The 23711-nt window shown below is 41.2% G+C and overlaps 2 protein-coding genes across 2 annotated transcripts in view; both read left to right on the forward strand.

The window, feature by feature from the left end:
* Nucleotides 1-23711, forward strand: part of GLB1 (galactosidase beta 1) — a 102012-nt gene that overhangs the window by 17375 nt on the left and 60926 nt on the right. The window contains exons 2-5 of the mRNA XM_079113986.1: nucleotides 7703-7872; nucleotides 9977-10127; nucleotides 10766-10826; nucleotides 20157-20251. Of these exons, the coding sequence (XP_078970112.1) occupies nucleotides 7703-7872; nucleotides 9977-10127; nucleotides 10766-10826; nucleotides 20157-20251 (477 nt within the window). The remainder of the gene's footprint in view (nucleotides 1-7702; nucleotides 7873-9976; nucleotides 10128-10765; nucleotides 10827-20156; nucleotides 20252-23711) is intronic.
* LOC306645868 (vesicle-associated membrane protein 4-like) lies at nucleotides 11878-12774 on the forward strand. Its single transcript, XM_079114014.1, has one exon. It carries the CDS (start codon nucleotides 11937-11939, stop codon nucleotides 12360-12362), a length of 426 nt encoding a protein of 141 aa, XP_078970140.1. The 5' UTR covers nucleotides 11878-11936; the 3' UTR covers nucleotides 12363-12774.

Consider the following 23711-nt stretch of genomic DNA (forward strand, 5'->3'; position numbering starts at 1 on the left):
CTCTGGCCTTCACAAATGCCCTGAGTGGTTGGTTGACCTGAGCCTGTCAGTCTCTCTTCAGTTTCCAAATCTGTTAACCAAAGCTGGCCAATTCCAGTCCTTGGTTGCCCTTAGTCCTAGAGAGTTGAACACATGCCAGTTCCTCTCCCACTGCACCTCCTCCCAGTCCAGCCTAACTGAGGGTCTAAGTCCCCACTAAGCACCAGCTATACGGTTCTTGTCGTTTTCATCTATGAAAAATCCTGGTGCAGTGGGCAGGGGATGTAGCTCAGTGGTAGAGCACTTGCCCGGCAGGCCTCAGGCCCTGGGTTCAGTCCCCAGCACCACACAAACACACACACACACACACACAGATCAAGTTATGGATTCCCGTCATTCATATACACACAACACATACATTTTTAACCTGGGACACTCCACCACTGAGTTACGTCACCAGCCACTCCCCTCCCCAATCCCCATTTTTTTTTCTTCTTGATACCAGGAACTGAACCCAAGAGCACTTAACCACTGAGCCAGATCCCCAGCCCTTTTTTTTTTTTTTTTTCATTTTGAAACAGGTTCTTACTAAGCTTGCAACCTTGCTAAGTTGTTGAGGCCAGCTTCAAGTCTGTGATCCTCCTGCCTCGGCCTCCCAGGCCATTGGAGTGCAATCATAACTGGCTGACCCCACTCCCCTTTTTTAAAGACAGAGTCTTACTAGGTTGCTCAGGCTGGCCCTGAATTTGCCATCCTCCTGCCTCAGCCTCCCTAGTTGCTGGGATTACAGGCATGCGCCACCTCACCTGGCCCCACGTCCAATGGTGAGACCATACCTGGTACCATTTGTCCTATTTTGGGATCCTCTGGAAGCAGAATTTGAAACAAAGCCTTGGGTACAGGTGGCTCGAGGAGCCATCTCAGAGCAGAGGAACAAGGGACAGGTGGAAAGAAAGAAAAGCCTGTATAGGAATGCGTAGCATGGTTGTCAGTCAGAATCACAAGAACGTGATTCTGCCAGGACCTCCCCGAGAAGCCCACACAATGCCTCCAGAGTTGCCTGAAAGATGGAGAAGGCCATCATCCCGTTTTCTGTCCCTGCTGGTTGAGGAGGCACGGACTCTCCAGCACTGTTGGGCTCCTACACTCAGCAGGCTCCCCAGTGTCAGGGCAGGAAGACATGAGCTGCGAGTTTGAGTTGAGACACTGTCAGCTGCATATGGAGCTTGTCCAGGACTTTCCTCAGAACTGCAACCGATGTGGCTGTGTTTCCAAAAACACTTCCTTCCCTGCTCTTTTCACCCTGTATGTCTTGGAGATCTTTGCTCATAGGCAGGGGCAGGGGACCATCTATCGCGTGTGTGTCGTGTGTGTCTATACATACCCATAGGTGCGTGTGCCGTACATATCCCTTATAACCACAATTTATGTCATCAGTTACTTTTCTATTTGTGTCTCCATTTTACTCGGAGGCTGGCATGGTGACCCACACCTGTAATCCCAGCCACTTGGTAGGCTGAGACAGGAGGATCACAAGTTCGAGATCAGCTTCAGCAACTTAGTGCGACTTAGCAAGACCCTGTCTCAAAATCGAAAGGGCTGGGGATGTGGCTCAGTGGTTAAGTGCTCCTGGGTTCAGTCCCCAGGGGTGGAGGGGGAGGAAAAATTTTCAGACATAGAGAGGGTTGGAAGATTCCACCACCCAGATCCTAACATTGCCTTATTACTACAAGTCTGTCAATTCGCTTATTTTTTAGTTGCATTTCAAAGTAAGTGGCAGGCATCAGTGACCTTCTCAACCTCCACACTTCAGTATGCATGCCATTTATTAGGGGTCCATATTGGTAGCTCACTTTTTTTCCTTTTAAGGTAAAATTTACATACAGAAAATGTACAGAACTTAAGTGGGCTATTTGAATTTTAACAAAATCCTACACCTGCATAAATCAAAACCCTTATCCAGCTGGAATATTACCAAGATCCCCAGAAAGTTCCTTCAGATTCCTTGCCAGGCAATACTTGCCCCTACTCTCCCATAGGTCCTGCTGTGATTTGAAGGTGTCCCCTAGAATTCATCTGCGGGAAGCTTTGTCCCCAGCGCAGCAGTGTCAAGAGCTGGAACCTTTGAGAGACTAGGCCATGAGGACTCTGCCCTTGTGGATGGATTATTATTGCAGGAGTGGGTTTGTGAGCACATGAGTGGCTTTTATAAAAGGGAGTTGGATGTGTGTGCTCTCCCCCCCCACCCTTCCCTGTGAACTCCTGCCCTTTCACCCTCTCCCATGGGATGATGCAGCACAAAGACCCTTGCCAGGTGTGAGTCCCTCAATCTGGGACTTCCCAGTCTCCAGAATTGTAAGAAATAAATCTGTTCTTTATAAATTACTCAATCTCATGTTTTCTGTTGTAGCAGCATAAATGAACTAAAATAACAGGTAACAATGATTCTGATTTTTCTGTCCCCTTAGGTTTGTTGTTATGTAGTGCTATGTAGTGTTCTATCATGTGAATATGCTACAGCCTACACATTTTCCTATTTGTGGAAATTTTGGGTTGTTTCCAGTTTTATGCTGTTACTAGCAAAGCTGTGAACTTTTTTTTTTTTGTTTGTTTTGCTACAAGGGTGAACTCAGGGGCACTGAGCCACATCCCCAGCCCTATTTTGTATTTTATTTAGAGATGGGGTCTCACTGAGTTGCTTAGCGCCTCACTTCTGCTGAGGCTGGCTTTGAACTCATAATTCTGCCTCAGACTCCCATGCCACTGGGATTACAGGTGTGCATCACCATGCCTGGCTGAATTTTCTTTTTTCTTTTCTTTTCTTTTTTTTTTTTTTTTTTAATAAGTCTTTGTTTCTAAGACTTCTAATTCTGAAAGGCAATTTGGTTTAAACATTGTTGCAGTAAAAAACAGATTGTATATTTGTAGATATATTTTGGAGAAAATTGTGGGATAAAGGTAAATTAAACATTTCCAACATATTTTTTATTGTAGAGCTTTCCAAACAGAGAGCGCAGACCCAGAGGTCCCTCCCCATCACCAACTTCAATAGTTATCCATTTTGCTATACATACCCTCTACTTTTTCTTTGCTCTTTTTTTCTTTGTGGTCTGTTGTTTTGTTGTTGTTGTTGTCATTACTGGGAATTTAACTCGGGGGTGCTTTACCATTAAGCTATATCCCCAGCCCTTTTTTTTTTTATTTTTCAGTATGATCTTGCTGATTTGCTTAGGGCCTCACTGAATTGCTGAGGCGGGTCTCGAACTTGTGATCCTCCTGCCTCAGCCTCCTGAGTCACCACAGTGCCCAACTGGCTTATTATACTTTAAGGCAGATATTAGATGTCTGTTGGTTCTCCTCCTGTTTCTATATTCATCTTTAACTTTTTTCTTTTGTCTGATAATCTCCATGTCCTTGTTATGTGAGTTGTTAGAGATTCATTTCATCTAATACTAATGCCTGTTCACATTTTTCCTATATCGGTGTCATTTGTTTGTTTTTGTGGTTTGTTAGAATCAGGATCCAAACCAGGTTCATATATTTCATGAGGCCATTAGTCCTCTTAAGTTCTCTTTTATTTTCTAATACTCCTTTTCTTTAAATAACATTGATTTATTGGAGCAACTGAATCATTATCATCGGGTTTTTAGAATGTCCCCCATCTTGGGTTTGACTGTTTTTTTTATTTTTTATTTTTTGTTTGTAGGTAGACACAATACCTTTATTTTACTTTTATGCAGTGCTGAGGAATGAACCTATGACCTCATGCATGCTGTGCGAGTGCTCTACCACTGAGCCACAACCCCAGCCCTGGATTTGGCTTTTTGATTCAGTACATCAAGGTTCAATTGTGATTTAGGTTCAGTAGTGAGGAACACTTCCTAGTGCAACTGTGTACTTCATGTTGAATCAAAACACAAGACACACATGATCTTGTATTCTACTTTTACTGAGGCTCAAATTGAGCAGAGGGGTTCTGGTAAAACCCAGTGCCAGTGTATGAGAACTAGGTGCTATGAAACTAGAGAAAGAGGTAGACAGATCCAAGATTTACGAAGTGCAATTTGTTGGGCACTTACTAACAGTATCATGGTCCTGGGTGGCAGCAAGACCAATGGATCCTGTGATTTGGGTCAGAAGGAGAGGGTGGATAAGATGGTCAGGACAAAAGTGAATTCATCCAAGCCCTAATGTACCTGGTTTATCTGAAGCTAATATCAGTAATGTCGGGCATGGGGCTGAGGATGTGGCTCAGTGGTAGAGCGCTTGCCTAGCATGTGTGAGGCACTGGGTTCGATTTGCAGCACCACATATAAATAAATAGATAAGGGGCTGGAGATATAGCTCAGTTGGTAGAGTGCTTGCCTTGCAAGGCCCTGGGTTCAATCCCCAGCACTGCCAAAAAAAAAAAAAAAATGTCCCCACCAATCAGCCTAGCAGAAAAACTGTACCTGAGTCCTAAATAAATAGATAAAAATAAAGGTCAATCAACATCTTAAAAAACAAAAAAGAATGTCAGGCACATCCATGGCACTTGCAGAGCTAGGAGCCAGGTGGTAAAAGTCCACATGCCACTCTAATGATTTGTGTTTATAGCATGTGGAGGAGCTAAGGAAAACTGGCTGGGGCTACTCAGCAGACATGGTAGTACTGACTCAAGACTGTCAGGTCATAGTTTAAATTGATTTCACTAAATGTTAAAAGTATTTTCACATTCTTTTAGTCCTTCTGCAGTTATTAGCTGAAAATCCATGAAGAGTTTTCCATTGTCAACTTTTTGGTTAACCTAAAATAGTTCATATGAAAGGGAGGCAAGCTGAATGGCCCTCTCTCTGTATGACCTTTCAGCATAATGATTTGGTGCTTTAGCAATCTCCTAATGTGACTATTGATTTTTTTCCCCTCTATTATTATAAACTTACAGACATTAACATCCATGCAACCCTTTGTTTTTGTTTTTGTTTTTTTAATGTGGTTCTGGTGAAACCCGTGTTTCTCTGCTTCTGCTGGTGGGTGGGTTCTGCCTAAACGGCAGCCGTCTGCCATCTATAAATGTCACAGCACTTCTTGGTGGGCTGTGCCCTCCAGTGTTACAGCAAACCCCAGCAGCTCACCACCAATTTTTTCTTTCTGGGTTCTTGTCTTGCAAATTCGAAGAATGAAATCCATAGACAAGGATGAGTGAGTTGAAGAGTAAGATTTATTCAAGTGTGACTAGAAATAGAATCCCTATGGGGCAGAGGTGACCCCAGAGGAGTTGCCTCTCAAATATGCCAGTCTAGGGGTTTATATAGCACTTGGTCAATGTTATTGATCCAAATTCATACCAATCAGGGTTTTAACAGTACCAATGCTATTGATGCAAATTATGCTAATCAGGTTTTGGGAAAGTGCGAATGCTGTTGGTTAGTCCTGTAATCCCAGTCAGGTCTGTGCTGCTTCTGTTTTCCCAGGACTCTGGGGAAAGGGTGGTTGAGGTTGTGGGATAGTGAATGCTCTGGGCGGTCTGGGATGTACCCTGTGTGGAACAGATACAAGCCCAGGACAGGTTGCTACCACAATACAGGTCAGTGCACCCTGGCCTGCTGTGGCTTGTGCTTGCCTGCACTCCAACCAGACTGACCACCCCACTGCAGCTCAGGGGCGATGAGTAGGGCTGGCAGTGGAGGAACCATGTCACTGGGAACTGGACCCAGAGCCTTGGGCTTAGCACAGTCTTGACACTGAGCTAGTTTCTTGGAACTTGTGGGGAAACCTTATTTGATAGTTATGCACATAGGATGAGAATGTTTTCAAAATCATCCACTGGGGCACGTGCTGTAAGAAATAATTTTTATATTTTTGTGAGTTTCTTTGGGAGATGCTTGCCTTTGAAGGAAAATTAAAACCTTATTTGCCAGAATGATATTAAATAGACACTTGCCTTTTGCAAAACCCTTCTTTTTCTTTTTTTGCTGGGGATGGAACCCAAGGGCACTTTAGTGCTGAGCCACATCTCAGTTTTTATTTATCTTTAACTTTTTATAATTTTTATTTTTAAAGATTTTTTTTAGTTGTGGATGGACCTTTATTTTTATCTATATGTGGTGCTGAGAATCGAACCCAGTGCCTCACACATGCTAGGCAAGTGCTCTACCACTGAGCCACAACCCCAGCCCTATTTTTATTTTTATTTTAGTTATTTTTATCTGGTGTTGAGGATTAAATCCAGTGCCTCACCTGCACAAGGCAAGCACTCCACCACTGAGCTACAATCCCAGCCCTCCCCGCCACTCCCCCAAGTTTTTATTTTGAGACAGGATCTTGCTAAGTTACTGAGGCTGGCCTCAAACTTGCAATCCTCCTGCCTCAGCCTCCCAAGTCACTGGGATCACAGGCCTCTGACACTGAGCCTGACTAAAAAAAATATTTATTGGTTTGTTTTGTGTTGGCTTAATTGAGATGTAATCCACACACGCTGAAGCTTTCCCTTCACTCTGATTCATTCTGTTCTGAGTCCTTTGACACTTCCTACCTCCCCAGATGGAGTTCAGTCCAGGTGGGATCTAGGACTCAAGCTCTCACAATTGCTTCCAGATGTGGCATCAAGGGCAACCCTCATAGCTACCACAGACTGTGCCACTGTAATTAAAGCTAGAATTGTGACCTTTGAAAGCCTAGATGCACAAGGAATCTCGCCAACAGTGGACACCAGTTAGGTGATTTTTTACAAGTCTGGTTCTGTGGGCACAGGCTGATTGTTGCAGCCTTTTTCCAGCCACCAGAGTGCAGTCTTCTACTCTGACAGCCCCCTTTGAGGCTTTTTCTTTCAAAATCCTAGCGTTTTAGCTCCTGAGATGGCCGAAAACGGTGTTTGTTGCTAGAAATGCAATCTTACATTGCAACCCAGTGGAGACAAGCGTACGTTTGTAGCTGTGTGTGTGTGTATACGTGACACACATTTCATGAAGTCACCTTCTTTGCTGTGTGCAATATCTTCTGCTGTTTTTCTACCCTTTCATTATAAGAAGGTGCCGATCCGCCCCCAAATTGAGTTTTATTCCTCACAAATTCGATCACAGCATACAATTTGAAAAATGTTGCCCCAAAGTTCCTTATTCTGGTACCCTGGATGATTATGAATGAGACGTAGGGTTAGCGGAAACTTTCCCAGGTAAATCTGGATCTCAGAGCAACAGCTACAATGGGGCTTCCGGGATGCAAACTTTAAATCCATTACTGTTTACCCTGTATTTTATACTTTGAATTTCTCCTGCCACCTCTCTGGTGCTGGGGATCTAACCCAGAGCATGCTAGGCGAGTACTCTACTATCGAGCTATCCCCACCCCAACCCCTACGCTTAGAATTTTCTAATAGGTCTTGGTGATCACAGTGACACTAATGTTGAGTTCATTTAAGTATTTAGGCAGATGGCAGCCACAAGCGTGTGCATGATCTGTTCCTAAGCCCCTTGAACAGCACGGTGAAATATAATCCCAGTCATGTGTATCTGAGCCCTGTGGAATCCTGCACGCAGATCTTCCTTAGAGACTTCTGTTACCTGGGTACACACGCAGTGAGCCTGGCTTAGCAGGGCATTGTTCCATAGCCCAGAAATCAAGTATTAACTCCGTCAGCACGTTACGTGAATTAAATAGACAGGGAGTCACCTGCCACTGTCGAAGCATCTGCTTCTGAAATGCAGAAGATAGAGGTTCTGAATGTCCTGTTCTTGCTCTGCAGAATGTCTCCAGGAGGACTTTTGAGATTGACTACAACAAAGACCGCTTCCTCAAGGACGGCCAGCCATTCCGCTACATCTCGGGGAGCATCCACTACTTCCGGGTGCCCCGCTTCTACTGGAAGGACCGGCTGCTTAAGATGAAGATGGCTGGGCTGAATGCCATCCAGACGTAAGTGGGAGGACCTGGCTCTCACCTGGCTCTCACCTGGGACTCAACACCCACACTTGGAAAAGGGGGTACTGCATTTCCCAGAACAGCTATTCCATTGCTCAGAAATGGAAAATAGTCCAGTGTGGCCTCCTGGGACGGGCTTATCATGAGCTGGCTCTTCAGGTAATTAGGCACTTCTTCCAACCTTGAACTGTGTCGTCAGCAGTCATAAAATAAATATCAGCTTAAAAAGGCAAAAGCAAGCAACCGTGGACACTTACCAGCTGCCAGGCACTTGACCCAAATGAGGTAGGCATTACTGTTCCCATTATATCTAGGAAAACTGAGATTTGCCCAATGTCATAGCTTTGGTCAGAGGTCCAGCTAGGATTTCAACATGAGCATTTGTAGGCAGCCATAGCATCTCTTAGCTCGTAGCAGAATGAGCCTTACTCTAAGGTGGATTCCTGAAACCCAGTTTGTCTTCTTGATTCTGCTGGAGCAATGGTATAAGGCCAGACTATAGAATTACCCCAGTAGTTGTCTATCTTCATCTCATCTCTTCTGATGTTGCATGGTGACTAACGGGGAAGAAAGTTGGGGTGGCTGGCCACTCTGGGTTTTGCAGCGCTGATGTGGATTACAGATAACTTCTCTGAGATGAGTGGTGAGGAAACCTTTAGATGGTTGAGTAGATGGTTAGGGAGAGTCCCACACATTATTCTGGGTCCAAGGCCACTGGCAGAGTGAACCCAAGTTCATCCGTTAATACTTTACACACTGAGTTCTGGTAGACCAAGGCTATCTGTCCCAGGGAACTCAGAAATCATGGGGTTGTAGGAGAAGGACATAAGCCAAGGTCATCAAAGAGACCTTTGGGATGGGACAGGGTGGCTTCATATTTGAATTTGTATCCCAGGCTGTAAGTAGCTGAGAGTTGTTATGGTCATTTTATTCCTTCTCATGCTATTTCTTACAAAATCTTTTGCCCAAATGTAGGGTTGGAGGTTTGCCTACTTAAAGTTTATTTTTTACAAAGTAAATATACCTCTTAAAATTTTAGCAAGATATTTTTATTTTCCAGACCTTACACAGGTGTATATAATTTTTATAGAATAAGTGTTCATGTAATTCTTTATTTTTTTTGTATTTTGCTTTTTAAAGCTTATTTTGTGTTGGAAGTGTTTTTTTTGTTTTGTTTTGGTATACATTTTTTTTGTAAAGATTGTTTTGATGGGGACCATCAGGTGTAGCACAGTGATAGAGCCCATGCTTAGCATGCCAAAGGCTCTGGATTTCAATAAACTTTGAAGTTCATGTGCCACCATTCACATATATTTCTCTTTTTGAAGTCAAGCATTAAATGGGAATGAACCCTCTTTGTGGGTCATGAATTTACAAATGTCCCCATTAAGACTGATTAGCTTGGGTAGCTGCTGTGAAAACTTTTCCCGAACCAGGCCTCTTCCTGAGAGGCTGCCAGAGAGAGGGTCTCTGGTTCCTCCCCAGCAGTTCAGAATTTTGGGGGGACATATGCATGTTTGCACTATTTCCCCTTAGTTTTTGTAGCACACCTCAATTCAGTTCTTTAAACAAAGTATAACTATGAAAAGATAAAAACATGACTTAACAAGTATAGCAAATATACCAAAAATTTATTTTACCCAGGGACTAGGGGTGTAGCTCAGTAGTACAACACTTGCCTAATATACGTGAGAACTTGGATTTCATTCCCAGCACTACAAAAGAAAAAAAAAAAAAAGTTTATTTAACATATGCCTGAAGAAACTAGCCAGATGGTAAAACCAAATGAAAGGAAAATCTGAGGAAAAGAGGTTTGTAGGGTCAGTCTAGAAAGCCATGCTGAAATGAATTTTGTCTTTAGAGTTGAAATTGGTCAATATCATAAAAAAGCAATGAAATACTAACCTTTAGAGTTATCTTCTTGATAAAACAAGAATTTATATCCCAAACAAGCAAAAAACCATTAATCTGTAACTTCAGAATCTTTCCCCTAATCACTTCCTTCCCTCTTTTGTCCCAAGAAGGCCCCCTTCTCCTACCCTTCCTCCTCCTTGACTCTGCCAAATGTCCCAGGAACAGGCTGTGTGTCTCTTGGCAGGTACGTGCCCTGGAACTTTCATGAGCCCCAGCCAGGACAGTACCAGTTTTCTGAGGACCATGATGTGGAATATTTCATTAAACTGGCTCATGAGCTGGGACTGCTTGTCATCCTGAGGCCTGGGCCCTACATCTGTGCAGAATGGGACATGGTAAGTGTGGCTAGACTGGACTCCTCCTACCTGGGAGGCTGGCGGGCTGCAGGTCTAGGTAAAGTGAATTGAAGCATAAGACTGTAATTCCAGATGACCTGGGACCTGTGACTGTACCCAGCACAGGGCTCTGTTACCAAGAAGGAAAGGACCAGGGCAGGGTCAGAGCATATGAGTTCTCTTGGTGGTTCATTCACAGAACTCAGTTTTCTCATCTGTCAAAAGTGGCTAATGTGGGGCTGGGATCATGGCTCAGTGGGAGAGCACTTGCCTCCCACATATGAGGCACTGGGTTCCATTCTCAGCACCATATAAAATGAATAAAATAAAATAAATGAATTGTGTCCATCTACAACTAAAAAGATTTTTTTTTAAAGCGGCTAGTGGTGTCTATTTGTCTACCTCACAGAGTAGGGATGATGTTAAGTGGAATAATTACATAAAAAAAGCCTTCATTCTCAAAACATTGCATTAATACAGAGTGATTATAATTTCACTAAGTTCTATTTTCCCTGAAAATTATAAACCAAAAAGTGCAGCTCACTCCTCCCTGAAGCTTTTCTTTTCCATCACTTCTAACAGTAATTTCTTTCTCCTCTAAGTTCCTTTCATGAAATACTTTTTTTTCCCCATCCTAGGGAGGATTACCTGCTTGGTTATTAGAGAAAGAATCTATTGTTCTTCGTTCTTCTGACCCAGGTAAGCTGGGTAAAGAATTTTGAGAGAATTTATGAATGATTAGATAATTTATATCAAAAGAGTCAGAGATTTTGAAGTCTGAGCTACTTCTGCACAAATACTTCTGAAACTTATTGAAAGTGTGTTAATTGCCATTCACTGTTCTATATTAGATGTTGAGCATGTAGTCAGACTTTCTTGGACAACTTGACCAGATCTTGCTGATAAACTGTTGACTTTTGGAATTGGCATTGAGCCCTGTTTGGGGCTGACTCCAGGGCTCTTTCTCCTACATGCTTTGTATGTGGCACAACCAGTAATCACACTAACCTAATCAAAATGGCAGAGGGAGAGGCTCTTTCCACGGGGCGATCCAAGATGGCGGACTAGAGGGTGACTACATCTCCAGTCACTCCAGAACCCAGGAATCAAGAAGGGGAGGCATTGAGAGACTCAGACTAAAATAGAGCCATGGAGTGAGTCTCTCCGACCCGGTGAAGCTCGGCTTGGGCTGCAGGCCTGAATAGGGGCGGCTTATCAGAGTAGGGCAGGGCAGCTAGAGTCTTCCCCAGGCAGCCCTGCGCACTCAGGCGGTGGGCTCCTCCCACACAGCCAGCTTCTCCAGCTTCTTGGAGCAGGCCCCCCAGTGAGAGCCTTTCCACATAGAGCCAGCTCCAAGTCCTGGAACCAGTAGCAGGCTAGGGGCAGCTTTCTTCGGAAGCACTGCATTATGAAGTTCCTCCAAGACTTCAGGCTACTGAAGGCGGGGAGGTGATACACTGGAAATCTACAGGGACACTATAAGCCAATAGAGGAAATCTGCAATATCTCAGAGTCCCACTGACATCTGACCAATATGAGAAAACAAGGGAAGAAAATGTCCCAAACAAACCTAGATACCATATCAATAAAACCCAATGACAGCACAACAGAAGAAATGTCAGAAAGGGAGTTCAGAACGTACATAATTAGGGGAACGCAGCGGCCTCCCCTCCCGCCTGGCTGTTCCCAGCGCTGCCTCCCCTTCTCCCCGCCGGGCGCAGCTGCCGGGAGCGCTGCGGAGCTCCCCGGCTCGCCGGTGGTGAATATTTCATTCTGCTGGGAAACAGAAGAGTCCTTTGAGTAAAAAATATGCCTCCCAAGTTCAAGCGCCACCTAAATGATGATGATGTCACGGGTTCAGTGAAAAGTGAAAGGAGAAATCTTTTGGAAGATGATTCAGATGAAGAAGAGGACTTTTTTCTAAGGGGGCCATCTGGACCAAGATTTGGACCCAGAAATGATAAGATTAAGCATGTTCAGAATCAAGTGGATGAAGTTATTGATGTCATGCAAGAAGATATTACAAAGGTAATTGAAAGAGGAGAGAGACTCGATGAACTGCAGGACAAATCAGAAAGCTTATCGGATAATGCAACTGCTTTTAGCAACAGAGCCAAACAACTTCGAAGGCAAATGTGGTGGCGTGGATGCAAAATAAAAGCCATCATGGCTTTGGTTGCTGTCATCCTTTTGCTAGTGATTATCATTCTTATAGTTGTGAAATACCGTACTTGATTTGATGGCAGAGATCTTCATTAAACAAGATCTGGGACAATAATAATAATAATAAAAGATCGCTGTATAATTTAAATGAAATATATGTATATACTTCCAAAACTTCTTTCCAAGAAACTAAGAGGCAGGTATCACTTCAAATTGGAGCATTGAGAATGTTGAATTAACTTCTTCCCTTCTAACAAAATGTGCTTAGAATAATTATGTGTAACACAAAGTAACTATATTCTAAGGATCTAATTTGAAACTCGATACTTGCCAGTTCATTATTTGTGTATATAGTTAAATACTGATGGCAGTGTTTCATACTAGTGTTTTAGTGGCACAAGGACTTGGACTATTGCATGGAGATGAGGTCAGGAAGCCTGTGTAGCATACCAGACTAATAAGCTAAGAGATGCACAACCATCAACATTTGCAAGAATATCATTCTTTTCATATTACAGTTGCTTTGAAAGCAGTTTCCACATGTTTACCGGTGTAACAAAAGCTAAATGTTGTAAATGTTTCTGCCTTCAGCTATAACTAAGAACATTCCAGTAAACCTACTTCCAGTTGTACAAGGGAATGGATTATGGAAATGGAAGTTTTAAACAGGAAAGAGCATAGTATGGCACCATATCTGGAGACAATAAAATTATTGAAGAATGTTGTTGAAGTATTTGAAAATGACCAATATTTATAGCTATGAGTCATGGTCCAGTCAGTTGTAAAACCCCAGTAAGAAGGGACCAGTCTTAGTATGGGTAAATAAAATCCACAGGTAACTTTTTCCTTAATTTTACTTCCTTTAGTTTTTCTCTTTAACTTTTACCCTTTTGCCTGAAATGCTAAGCTTAGCCCAGTCCCCTGTTCTGGCTTTCATGTCTGTGTTCTCTGATAATACTCGCAGAGCCAGACCTTGCACAGTCTAGTGTCAGAACAGGGTAAGTAGTAAAAACTGGAGGAACAGGTTCCTTCTGTAGACTGCCAGTTGGCAACCAAGTGCTGCAGCATCACCATTAACCTCGCCTTTTTATGATGGTTAAGTGTATTTATTTTAAAATGCACTGACTTGTACTGTTTAAACAAGTGAAGATGCATGCACATGGGCGTCCTGGGTTGGAGGGGGTAGAAATAGGTTCATGGAAATGACTAATATTTAAAGGGGGAAATAATGATCTGGTTTAACAGATTTCATTTCTTTGGTCATTTTAATTCAAAATGTCCCAAACATAGAATGTGTTTGTTTGATTAATTCTACATTATTAGTACCAGGAGGCAAAATATTCTATTTAGAATAGAAAGAAATTTGGAGAAAGTAGATTAAAAAATACTCAGGACACTTTCAAGTTATAAAGATCTCAATATAACTGCTAAATTTCATAATTTGCATAGAACATTGGAAAAGAGATCTAGTCTTATAGACTGCTGGGTGTTGTCTCTGGGGTCTCCTTCTCTAGGTGTCAATTATATAAACAGCATCTGAACTGCTAGTACATCCTTTGACAAAGGAGGGTACCCAAAAAATGAGCATTTTTAGACTTTCAGTAGCTAATAGTTCAGGAATGGAAATGTTTTAGCTGAATTGGCAGAATCAGTCCTGATATATGTATGTATGTTTTTTATTTAGATTGGAACATACTTATAAATGGTTAATTTTCCATTAGTTGGTGTAGAAATCTGATTTCTTTAAAATATATATTGGCAAAGATGAAGATTATTTCTTAAAAAGACCACATTTCTAGTGTTTTTTTTTTTTTTTTTTTTTTTGGTAAATATACCACTTTCAAAGAAATAATTATTAAAAAAGTAAAATTATTTTTAAGATTTTTAAACATAAAAATAAAGGAAATATTTATATGAAAAAAAAAAAAACAAAAAAACAAACAAAAAAGAATGTACATAATTAAAACAATCAGGAAAGCAAACAAGGAGATGAAAGAGCAAATGCAGGCATTAAATGATCGCACCAATCAACAGTTAAAAGAGCAAATACGGGAAGCAAGAGATCATTTCAATAAAGAGAGATACTGGAAAAAAAAAAAAAAAAAAAAAAAAAAAAACCAGGAATCTTTGAAATGAAGGAAACAATAAACCAAGTTAAAAACTCCATAGAAAGCATAACCAATAGGATAGAACACATAGAAGACAGAACCTCAGATATTGAGGACAAAATATTTAATCTTGAAAACAAAGTTGACCAAACAGAGAAGATGGTAAGAAATCATGAACAGAATCTACAAGAATTATGGGATATCATGAAAAGGCCAAATTTAAGAATTATTGGGATTGAGGAAGGCTTAGAGAAACAAACCAAAGGAATGAACAATCTATTCAATGAAATATCAGAAAATTTCCCAAATCTGAAGAATGAAATGGAAAATCAAGTTCAAGAGGCTTATAGGACTCCAAATATACAAAATTACAACAGACCCACACCAAGGCACATTATAATGAAAATACCTAACATACAAAATAAAGACAGAATTTTAAAGGCCGTGAGAGAAAAGAATCAAATTACATTCAGGGGGAAACTAATAAGAATATCAGCAGATTTTTCAATCCAGACCCTAAAAGCTAGAAGGGCCTGGAACAACATTTACCAAGCCCTGAAAGAAAACGGATGCCAACCAAGAATCTTATACCCAGCAAAACTTACTTTCATGTTTGACGATGAAATAAGATCCTTCCATGATAAACAAAAGCTAAAGGAATTTACAAAAAGAAAGCAGGCATTACAGAACATTCTCAGCAAAATATTCCACGAGGAAGAGATGAAAAACAACGTTGCAAATCAGCAACGGGAGGAACTAGCCTAAAGGAATAGCCAAATAAAGGAGAAACCAAATCATGTCAAAAACAAAAAAGAGTCAAATGACTGGGAATACAAATCATATCACAATAATAACCCTGAATGTTAATGGCCTGAACTCATTAATCAAAAGACATAGACTGGCAGATTGGATTAAAAAGAAAAATCCAACAATACGCTGCTTGCAAGAGATTCATCTCATAGAAAGTTGTACCCATAGACTAAAGGTGAAAGGATGGGAAAAAAAACATACCATCCACACGGACACAGCAAAAAAGCTGGAGTATCCATCTTCATTTCAGATAATGTGGACTTCAAGCCAAAACTAGTTAGAAGGGATAAAGAAGGACATTACATACTGCTTAAGGGAAGCATAAATCAGCAAGACATAACAATCATAAATATCTATGCCCCGAACATTGGCTCATCCATGTACGTCAAACAAATCCTTGTCAATTCCAGAAATCAAATAGATCACAACACAATAATACTAGGTGATTTTAACACACCTCTCTCACCACTGGATAGATCTTCCAAACAAAAATTGAATAAAGAAACCATAACAAGAAATCAATAACACAATCAACAATTTAGACTTAATCGACATATATAGAATATACCATCCAACAAAGAACGAATACTTTCTTAGCAGCACATGGATCCTTCTCTAAAATAGACCATGTTTTATGCCACAAAGCTACTGTTAGCAAATACAAGAAGATAGAGATACTACCTTGTACTCTATCAGATCATAATGGATTGAAATTAGAAATAAATGACAGAATAAAAAACAGAAACTTCTCCAATACCTGGAGATTAAATAATACACTATTATATGATGAATGGATAACAGAAGACATCAGGAGGGAAATAAAAAAATCTTAGAGGTAAACAAGAACAAAGACACATATCAAAATCTCTGGGATACTATGAAAGCAGTACTTAGAGGAAGATTTATTTCATGGGGCGCATTCAACAAATGAAGTAGAAATCAACAAATAAACTACTTAACACTACAGCTCAAAGCCCTAGAAAAAGAAGAGCAGACCAACACCAAAAGTAGAAGACAGGAAATAGTTAAAATCAGAGCTGAAATCAACGAAATTGAAACAAAAGAAACAATCGGAAAAATTAACAAAAGAAATAGTTGGTTCTTTGAAAAAATAAACAAAATTGATAAACCCTTAGCCACACTAACAAAGAGAAAGAGGGAGAAAACTCAGATTACTAAAATTCGGAAACAATTTTAGTTTGAACAAGGAAATATCACAACAGACACGAGTGAAATACAAAGCATAATTAGAAGCTATTTTGAAAATGTATACTCCAACAAAACCTCGAAGACATCAACAAGTTTCTAGAGACATATGAATTACCTAAACTGAATGAGGAGGACATACACAACTTAAATAAATCAATTTCAAGCAGTGAAATAGAAGAGGTCATCAAAAGCCTACCAACAAAAGTCCGGGACCAGATGGGTTCTCAGCCGAGTTCTACAAAACCTTTAAAGAAGAGCTCATTCTAATACTCCTCAAAGTATTCCATGAAATAGAAGAGGAGGGAACCCTCCCAGACTCATTCTATGGAGCCAATATCACCCTGATACCTAAACCAGACAGAGACATATCGAGGAAAGAAAATTTCAGACTAATATCCTTAATGAACATTGACGCAAAAATTCTCAACAAAATTTTAGCAAATTGCATACAAAACTATATTAAAAAGATAGTGCACCACGATCAAGTGGGTTTTATCCCAGGGATGCAAGGTTGGTTTAACATCCAGAAATCAATAAATGTCATTCACCATATCAACAGACTTAAAGTTAAGAATCACATGATTATTTCAATAGATGCAGAAAAAGCATTTGATAAAATACAGCATCCCTTCATGCTCAAAACACTAGAAAAAATAGGGATAGTGGGAACATTCCTTAACATTGTAAAGGCCATCTATGCTAAGCCCATGGCCAATATCATTCTAAATGGTGAAAAACTGAAAGCATTCCCCCTAAAAACTGGAACAAGGCAGGGATGCCCTCTTTCACCATTTCTATTCAACATGGTCCTTGAGACTCTAGCCAGAGCAATTAGACAAACCAAAGAAATTTAAGGGATACGAATTAGAAAAAAAGAACTCAAACTATCCCTGTTCGCTGATGACATGATTATATATTTAGAGGAACCTGGAAATTCCACCAGAAAACTCTTAGAACTCATAAGTGAATTCAGTAAAGTAGCAGGTTACAAGATCAATGCTCATAAATCGAATGCATTTTTATATATTATATATAAGTGATGAATCTTCAGAAAGAGAAATTAGGAAAACTATCCCATTCACAATAGCCTCGAAAAAAATAAAATACTTGGGAATCAATCTCACAAAAGAGGTAAAAAGAACTCTACAATGAAAACTACAGAACACTAAAGAAAGAAATTAAAGAAAACCTTAGAAGATGGAAAGATCTCCCATGTTCTTGGATAGGCAGAATTAATATTGTCAAAATGGCCATACTACCTAAAGTGCTATACAGATTCAATGCAATTCCAATTAAAATCCCAATGATGTACTTTACAGAAATAGAGCAAGCAATCATGAAATTCATTGGGAAGAATAAAAAACCCAGAATAGCTAAAGCAATCCTTAGTAGAAAGAGCGAAGCAGGGGGTATTGCAATACCAGATCTTTAACTCTATTACAAAGAAATAGTAACAAAAACGTCATGGTATTGGTATCAAAATAGACAGGTAGATCAGTGGTACAGAATAGAGGACACGGACACAAACCCAAATACAGTTTTCTCATTCTAGACAAAGGTGCCAAAAATATGCAATGGAGAAAAGATAGCCTCTTCAACAAATGGTGCTGGGAAAACTGGAAAACCATATGCAACAGAATGAAATTAAACCCCTATCTCTCACCCTGCACAAAACTCAACTCAAAATGGATCAAGGACCTCGGAATCAGACCAGAGACCCTGCATCTTACAGAAGAAAAAGTAGGTCCAAACCTTCAACTTGTTGGCTTAGGATCAGACTTCCTTAACAGGACTCCCATAGCACAAGAAATAAAAGCAAGAATCAACAACTGGGATAGATTCAAACTAAAAAGCTTTCTCTCAGCAAAGGAAACTATCAGCAATGTGAAGAGAGAGCCTACAGAGTGGGAGAATATCTTTGCCACTCATACCTCAGATAGAGTACTAATTTCCAGAATCTATAAAGAACTCAAAAACTACACTAAGAATACAAATAACCCAATCAACAAATGGGCTAAGGAAATGAACAGACACTTCACAGAAGAAGATGTACAAGCAATCAACAGATATATGAAAAAATGTTCACCATCTTTAGTAATAAGAGAAATGCAAATCAAAACTACACTAAGATTCTATCTCACCCCAATTAGAATGGCGATTATCAAGAATACAAGGAACAATAGGTGTTGGCGAGGATGTGGGGAAAAAGGTACACTCATACATTGCTGGTGGGGTTGCAGATTAGTGCAGCCACTCTGGAAAGCAGTATGGAGATTCCTCAGAAAGCTTGGAATGGAACCACCATTTGACCCAGCTATCCCACTTCTTGGCCTATACCCAAAGAACTTAAAATCAGCATACTACAGAGATACAGCCACATCAATGTTCATAGCTGCTCAATTCACCATAGCCAGATTGTGGAACCAACCTAGCTGCCCTTCAATTGATGAATGGATAAAGAAACTGTGGCATATATATACAATGGAATATTACTCTGCCATGAAGAATGATAAAATTATGGCATTTGCAGGCAAATGGATGAAATTGGAGAATATCATGCTAAGTGATAAGCCAATCTCAAAAAACTAAAGGACGAATGATCTCGCTGATAAGTGGATGAGGACATATAATGGGGGGTAGAAGGTGTTAGCGTTAGGGTTAGGTTTAGGGTTAGGGCTGAGGAGGGTGGTAAGAATGGAGGAAGGAAGGACTGTATAGAGGGAAAAGAGTGGTGGGGGGAAGGGAAAAAATAACAGAATGAATCAAACAACATTGCCCTATGTAAATTTATGATTACAGAAATGGTATGCCTTGACTCCATGTACAAATAGAGAAACAACATGTATCCCATTTGTTTAAATAAAAAAAAAAAATGGCAGAGGGAGTTTCTGGGGCAGTGTTGCTGGATTGCTTGGTAGCTGCAGTGTCTTCTTTTACATAATGATTTGTGAATGAGAGCTTTTTTTCCTTTTAACCCATGAGAGATTATTTTAGCTATAACCCCTAAACAGTTGGAAGATCCCATGGGGCTGCATTGGTTTTCCAAAGATTCCCATCTCTCCTGGGGTTTGTGGAAGTGACTTAAGTCAGTTAAAACTAATTAAGTGTAGTGTATAAAATGCTAGTATATTGCATTGTATATATATTTTTCTCTGGCTGTATCATTTTTGTTTATTTTGTTTGGGTACTGGGGATTAAACTCAGGGGTACTTGACCATCGAGCCACATTCCCAGCCCTATTTTGTAATTTATTTAGAGATAGGGTCTCACTGAGTTGCCTAGTGCCTTGGAAAAAGCAACTTTTGAACTCACAATCCTCCTGCCTCAGCCTCCCCAGCCACTGGGGTTACAGGCATGCACCACTGCACCCGACTATAATTTATTTTTAGTTTAATTATATAATTTAATTTTGAAAAGAAAAAAAAAGCCTTATTGTGATTGAGAGGGGGGAACATGGCCTTCAGTCACTCTTCCATTCATTCAGCAAACATTGCCTGGATACCTCCTGTGGCCTGTGGTGAGGATGGACATAGGCATACCAAGCCTTGTCCACCGAGGAACTTGGCTGAGGAGAACTGGCTTTCAGGACGACTTTGATCAGGCTTTCCTTCTGGGTAGCTGCTGCATTTTGGAAGATAGTTGTTGGGTCTTGTTATATCCTGATTGGTGCTATAATAAGGCCTTATCAAGGTCTCTTTTAACTAAACAGTGTGTGATATGTTAAATCTCTCTTGTCCAGATTATCTGGCAGCCGTGGATAAGTGGTTGGGAGTCCTTCTGCCCAAGATGAGACCACTCCTCTATCAGAATGGAGGGCCGATTATAACAGTGCAGGTAACCATGGCATGGCGTATGGGGCTGGGGAGGTCTCCATCCATCTGCATTATGTCAGTGATAGGACTGAGGCAGACACCAGCCTCCGTATTCTGTTATTTTGAGGGGTAATGCCACAGAGGGTACTGTTACTTAAATTGCATTGCCATTTTTTTTTTTTTCCCCCAAAAGAATGATTCTTGCTCTGTGGCCCTGAACTCCTGGGCTCAAGTGATCCTCTTGCCTCAGCCTCCCAAGTCGCGGGGACTACAGGCACGTACGCCCGTGCCCAGCTCTCCCGTTACCATTTTTTAATGCCTGTGCGCTGTGCTGGATGCCCTAAAAGTGCTGTGCAGTCCTTCTAGTCACTGCCTTTTAAATGAAGACGTTCAGAAGGGTTAAGTGAGTTGGCCACGGTCACCCTGCTGGTGGCCGGATTCGGATTGCACCCTGTTTCTGCTGATCTCGTAGTCTGTCTCTTTCGCTCATCATGCTGTCTCTTCTGGATGCAGGAAGGCTGCATGAAGCCAAGTGCTTTGGTGTCTGGCCTACTTAGGCCACCAGGTATTCCTGGAATTGAGAGGATGTGATGGAGGTCATCCAGCAGCTTCCTGCTCCCACTGTCCTTCCTTGTGTTCTTAGTTGTGCAAAGATTGACACTCGGATTCATCACATGGCACATATTTTCCATATGAAAAATCAGGACACTTGGCATGGAACAACTTTTTGGTGTTTGTAAAATCACTTAGGTGAAATGTAAAACCACACTTGTTGGATATTTACAAAGGTTTTTTTTTTTTTTTTTTTTTTAAGTTTTGGTAGGTTATCTCTTTTTTAATTTTTTTTTTATTAAGTTGTGAGATGGACACAATACCTTTATTTTATTTATTTGTTTTTATGTGGTACTGAGGATCGAACCCGGTGTCCCACATGGGCAAGGCAAGCCCGCTACCACTGAGCCATGATCCCAGCCCACAAAGGTTGTTTTTATTGAATTGAATCAAGTTATGTAAAATTGCATCTTGGAACATCAAAGGAATGCAGTGTGGCACTCCCTAAGGGAGCGTGGACCAGATTTCCTTTTTACAAATAGTGCTGTGGACAGGTTATAGGGACTGGTGAGTGTGGGGAGGGAGCGTGCTCTAGCTAGTCCCTCAGGTGTATGTGGAATGAGGTATTGAGAGGGCTGAGCAGGTCAGGGGTCCACTAGGAGACAGCACAGTGGAAGGAGATGTCCTCTCGTGCAGGCCAGGTGGCTGCCCACGGAGCAATGTGCTCGTAGCCCCAGGGTGCCCCTTATCTTTTATTCACCTGGAGTCTGTACTAGTTAAGCTGAGAGAGTTGCATCTTTCTGTGTGGAGAGAGCAGGTCTGAAACTTGATCACCCTTTGCTCTTGCACAGCTGGGTTTTCTTCCTTTTTCCTTGGGTGAAACCTTCTTTTTAGCTGCCACTATTTTTCAGTTCTTGCTTCTTGAACCACTTTCCATTTCTGCACCTTTTGGCTATGGAAATGCCCCCCACCCCACACACAGAATGGAATCAAGTACTAACTCTGCAGAAGAACCAAGCTGACTGTCTTGGGGATGTTTTTCCTTGTGTCCATCCTGGTGACCTCAGATGACTTTAACTTGACCCTCAACCCAGCCAGGTGACTCTGCCCTCCTCCTCCCTTCCCCCTCATCTCTACCTGTCTGAATTCTGCCCACCCCCGCCATCATTTTTGCCCTTTGTTTACTAAGTTGACAAGGACAGAAAAATACCAGAAAGCAGAGAATATATGACTGTCACTCAGACCACGGGAACAGAAGGAAAGCACATCACATTTTGGGAGTTTCCTTGAATATTTTACCGTAATTTTCTCTTTTTCTTTTCCTTTTTTTCTTTTTCTTTTTACAGAGTAAGTTAATGCTGTGTGACCAACTTCCTGTGTGGTTTTTTCCACTTCATTCTTATGTCAAAGATCTTTTTTCATATCAATAGAAGTTCTTTGTGAATCACCTTTTCACTTGTATCTTTTTTTTTTTTTTTTTTTTTTTTTTGGTACAGGGATTGAACCTAGGAGCACTTAACCACCAAGCCCTTTTAATTTTTTATTTTGAGACAGGGCCTCACTAAATTGCTGAGTCTGGCCTCAAATTTGTGATTTTCCTGCCTCAGCCTCCCGAGTCACTGGATTCTAAGTGTGCCACTCCTGGCTCCACTTACATATTTTTTTTTTTTTGGTATTGGGAATTGAACCCAAGGGCACTCAACACTGAGCCCCTGGAGGAGCCCCTTTTTTTTGGATTTTATTAGAGATAAGTTCTCACTGAGTTGCTTAGGGCCTCGCTAAGTTGCTAAGTCTGGCTTTGAACTCAGGATCCTCCTGCCTCAGCCTCCCAAGCCACTGGGATTACAGGCATGCACCACCCACTTATGTCTTGAGGTGTCGTCCACATACATGCTCCCTCTGTCCAAAAGCTGTTCTACTTGACTGACTTGGCTTCAGCAGGACACTCAGACCTTTGATTGGTGCCTCCTGCTGGGAAAAACCTGTGGCGATTCATCCTGTTTCATCTCTGAACAGTTGTTTGACTAGTCTCAACTCTGCGCATGTCGGCCTGGCAGCCATGAGGTCACCTGGGTTTATGAACACATCACACACCCACCCGATGGTTCTGGAACTGACTAGAGGTGGATGGGTTGGATAGGAAAGACCTGGAGAATTGGGAGACAGTGTGAGTACAGGTTTCTGAAAAAAGCTGGTGTCTTCAGGTCAAGAGGTAGAAAAGGATGGATTTACTCACTTCATAAGGTTGGTGCTTCCTCTGAGTTCCCAGGGAGTTTGAGGAGGCCCTGGAAGCTTTGCAGAAGCCAAGGTAAAAATGAGGTAGTATGGGGCTCAGTGATAGAGCACTTGCCTAGCACGTGTGAGGCACTGGTTTCGATCCTCAGCACCACATAAATAAATAAATGAAATAAAGGTATTGTCCATCTACAACTAAAAAACTTTTTTTTCTTTTTTTTCTTTTAATTTTTTTTTTTTTTTTTTTAAATGGAGTAGTTTGGAATGCTTCCATCCTGCCAAGGCCATGAGGGTCTTTACCACTCACATTTTCCGGATGCAGATAACCAGGCTTGACCTTATGATCCAGCCCTTTCTTTGCCTTTACAATTCAACCAGATCTGCAAATGCTTCTCTTCTGGAGGGATTAGCAAAGCCAGTGCCACTGTGGTAGTTCGCACACATGTGTTCATCTCAGTTTATACCTAAAGCAAGTCAAGCACCCATCAAAAATATCCAAGGTGAAAATAATTTAGGAGTTTTACCCCAAACTTGACTTCATCGAGTTAATGAGGTATCCATCATGAGGTCATGGGCCTGTTTATGCCTAATGTTTTCAAAGAGCAACAACTGTAGAAGCCTTTGCGTGTAATACTGAGTGAGATAATTACTGTAGAAAGAAGACCTGCAAACTATGGCCCATGAGTCAAATCTCG

Source organism: Sciurus vulgaris, assembly GCF_902686455.1.
Source record: "Sciurus vulgaris genome assembly, chromosome: 16".
Lineage (NCBI taxonomy): Eukaryota > Metazoa > Chordata > Mammalia > Rodentia > Sciuridae > Sciurus > Sciurus vulgaris.

What these genes read in the sequence shown, in the direction of transcription:
- LOC306645868 (XM_079114014.1), top strand. Translation starts at nt 11,937, where the DNA reads ATGCCTCCCAAGTTCAAGCGCCACCTAAATGATGATGATGTCACGGGT.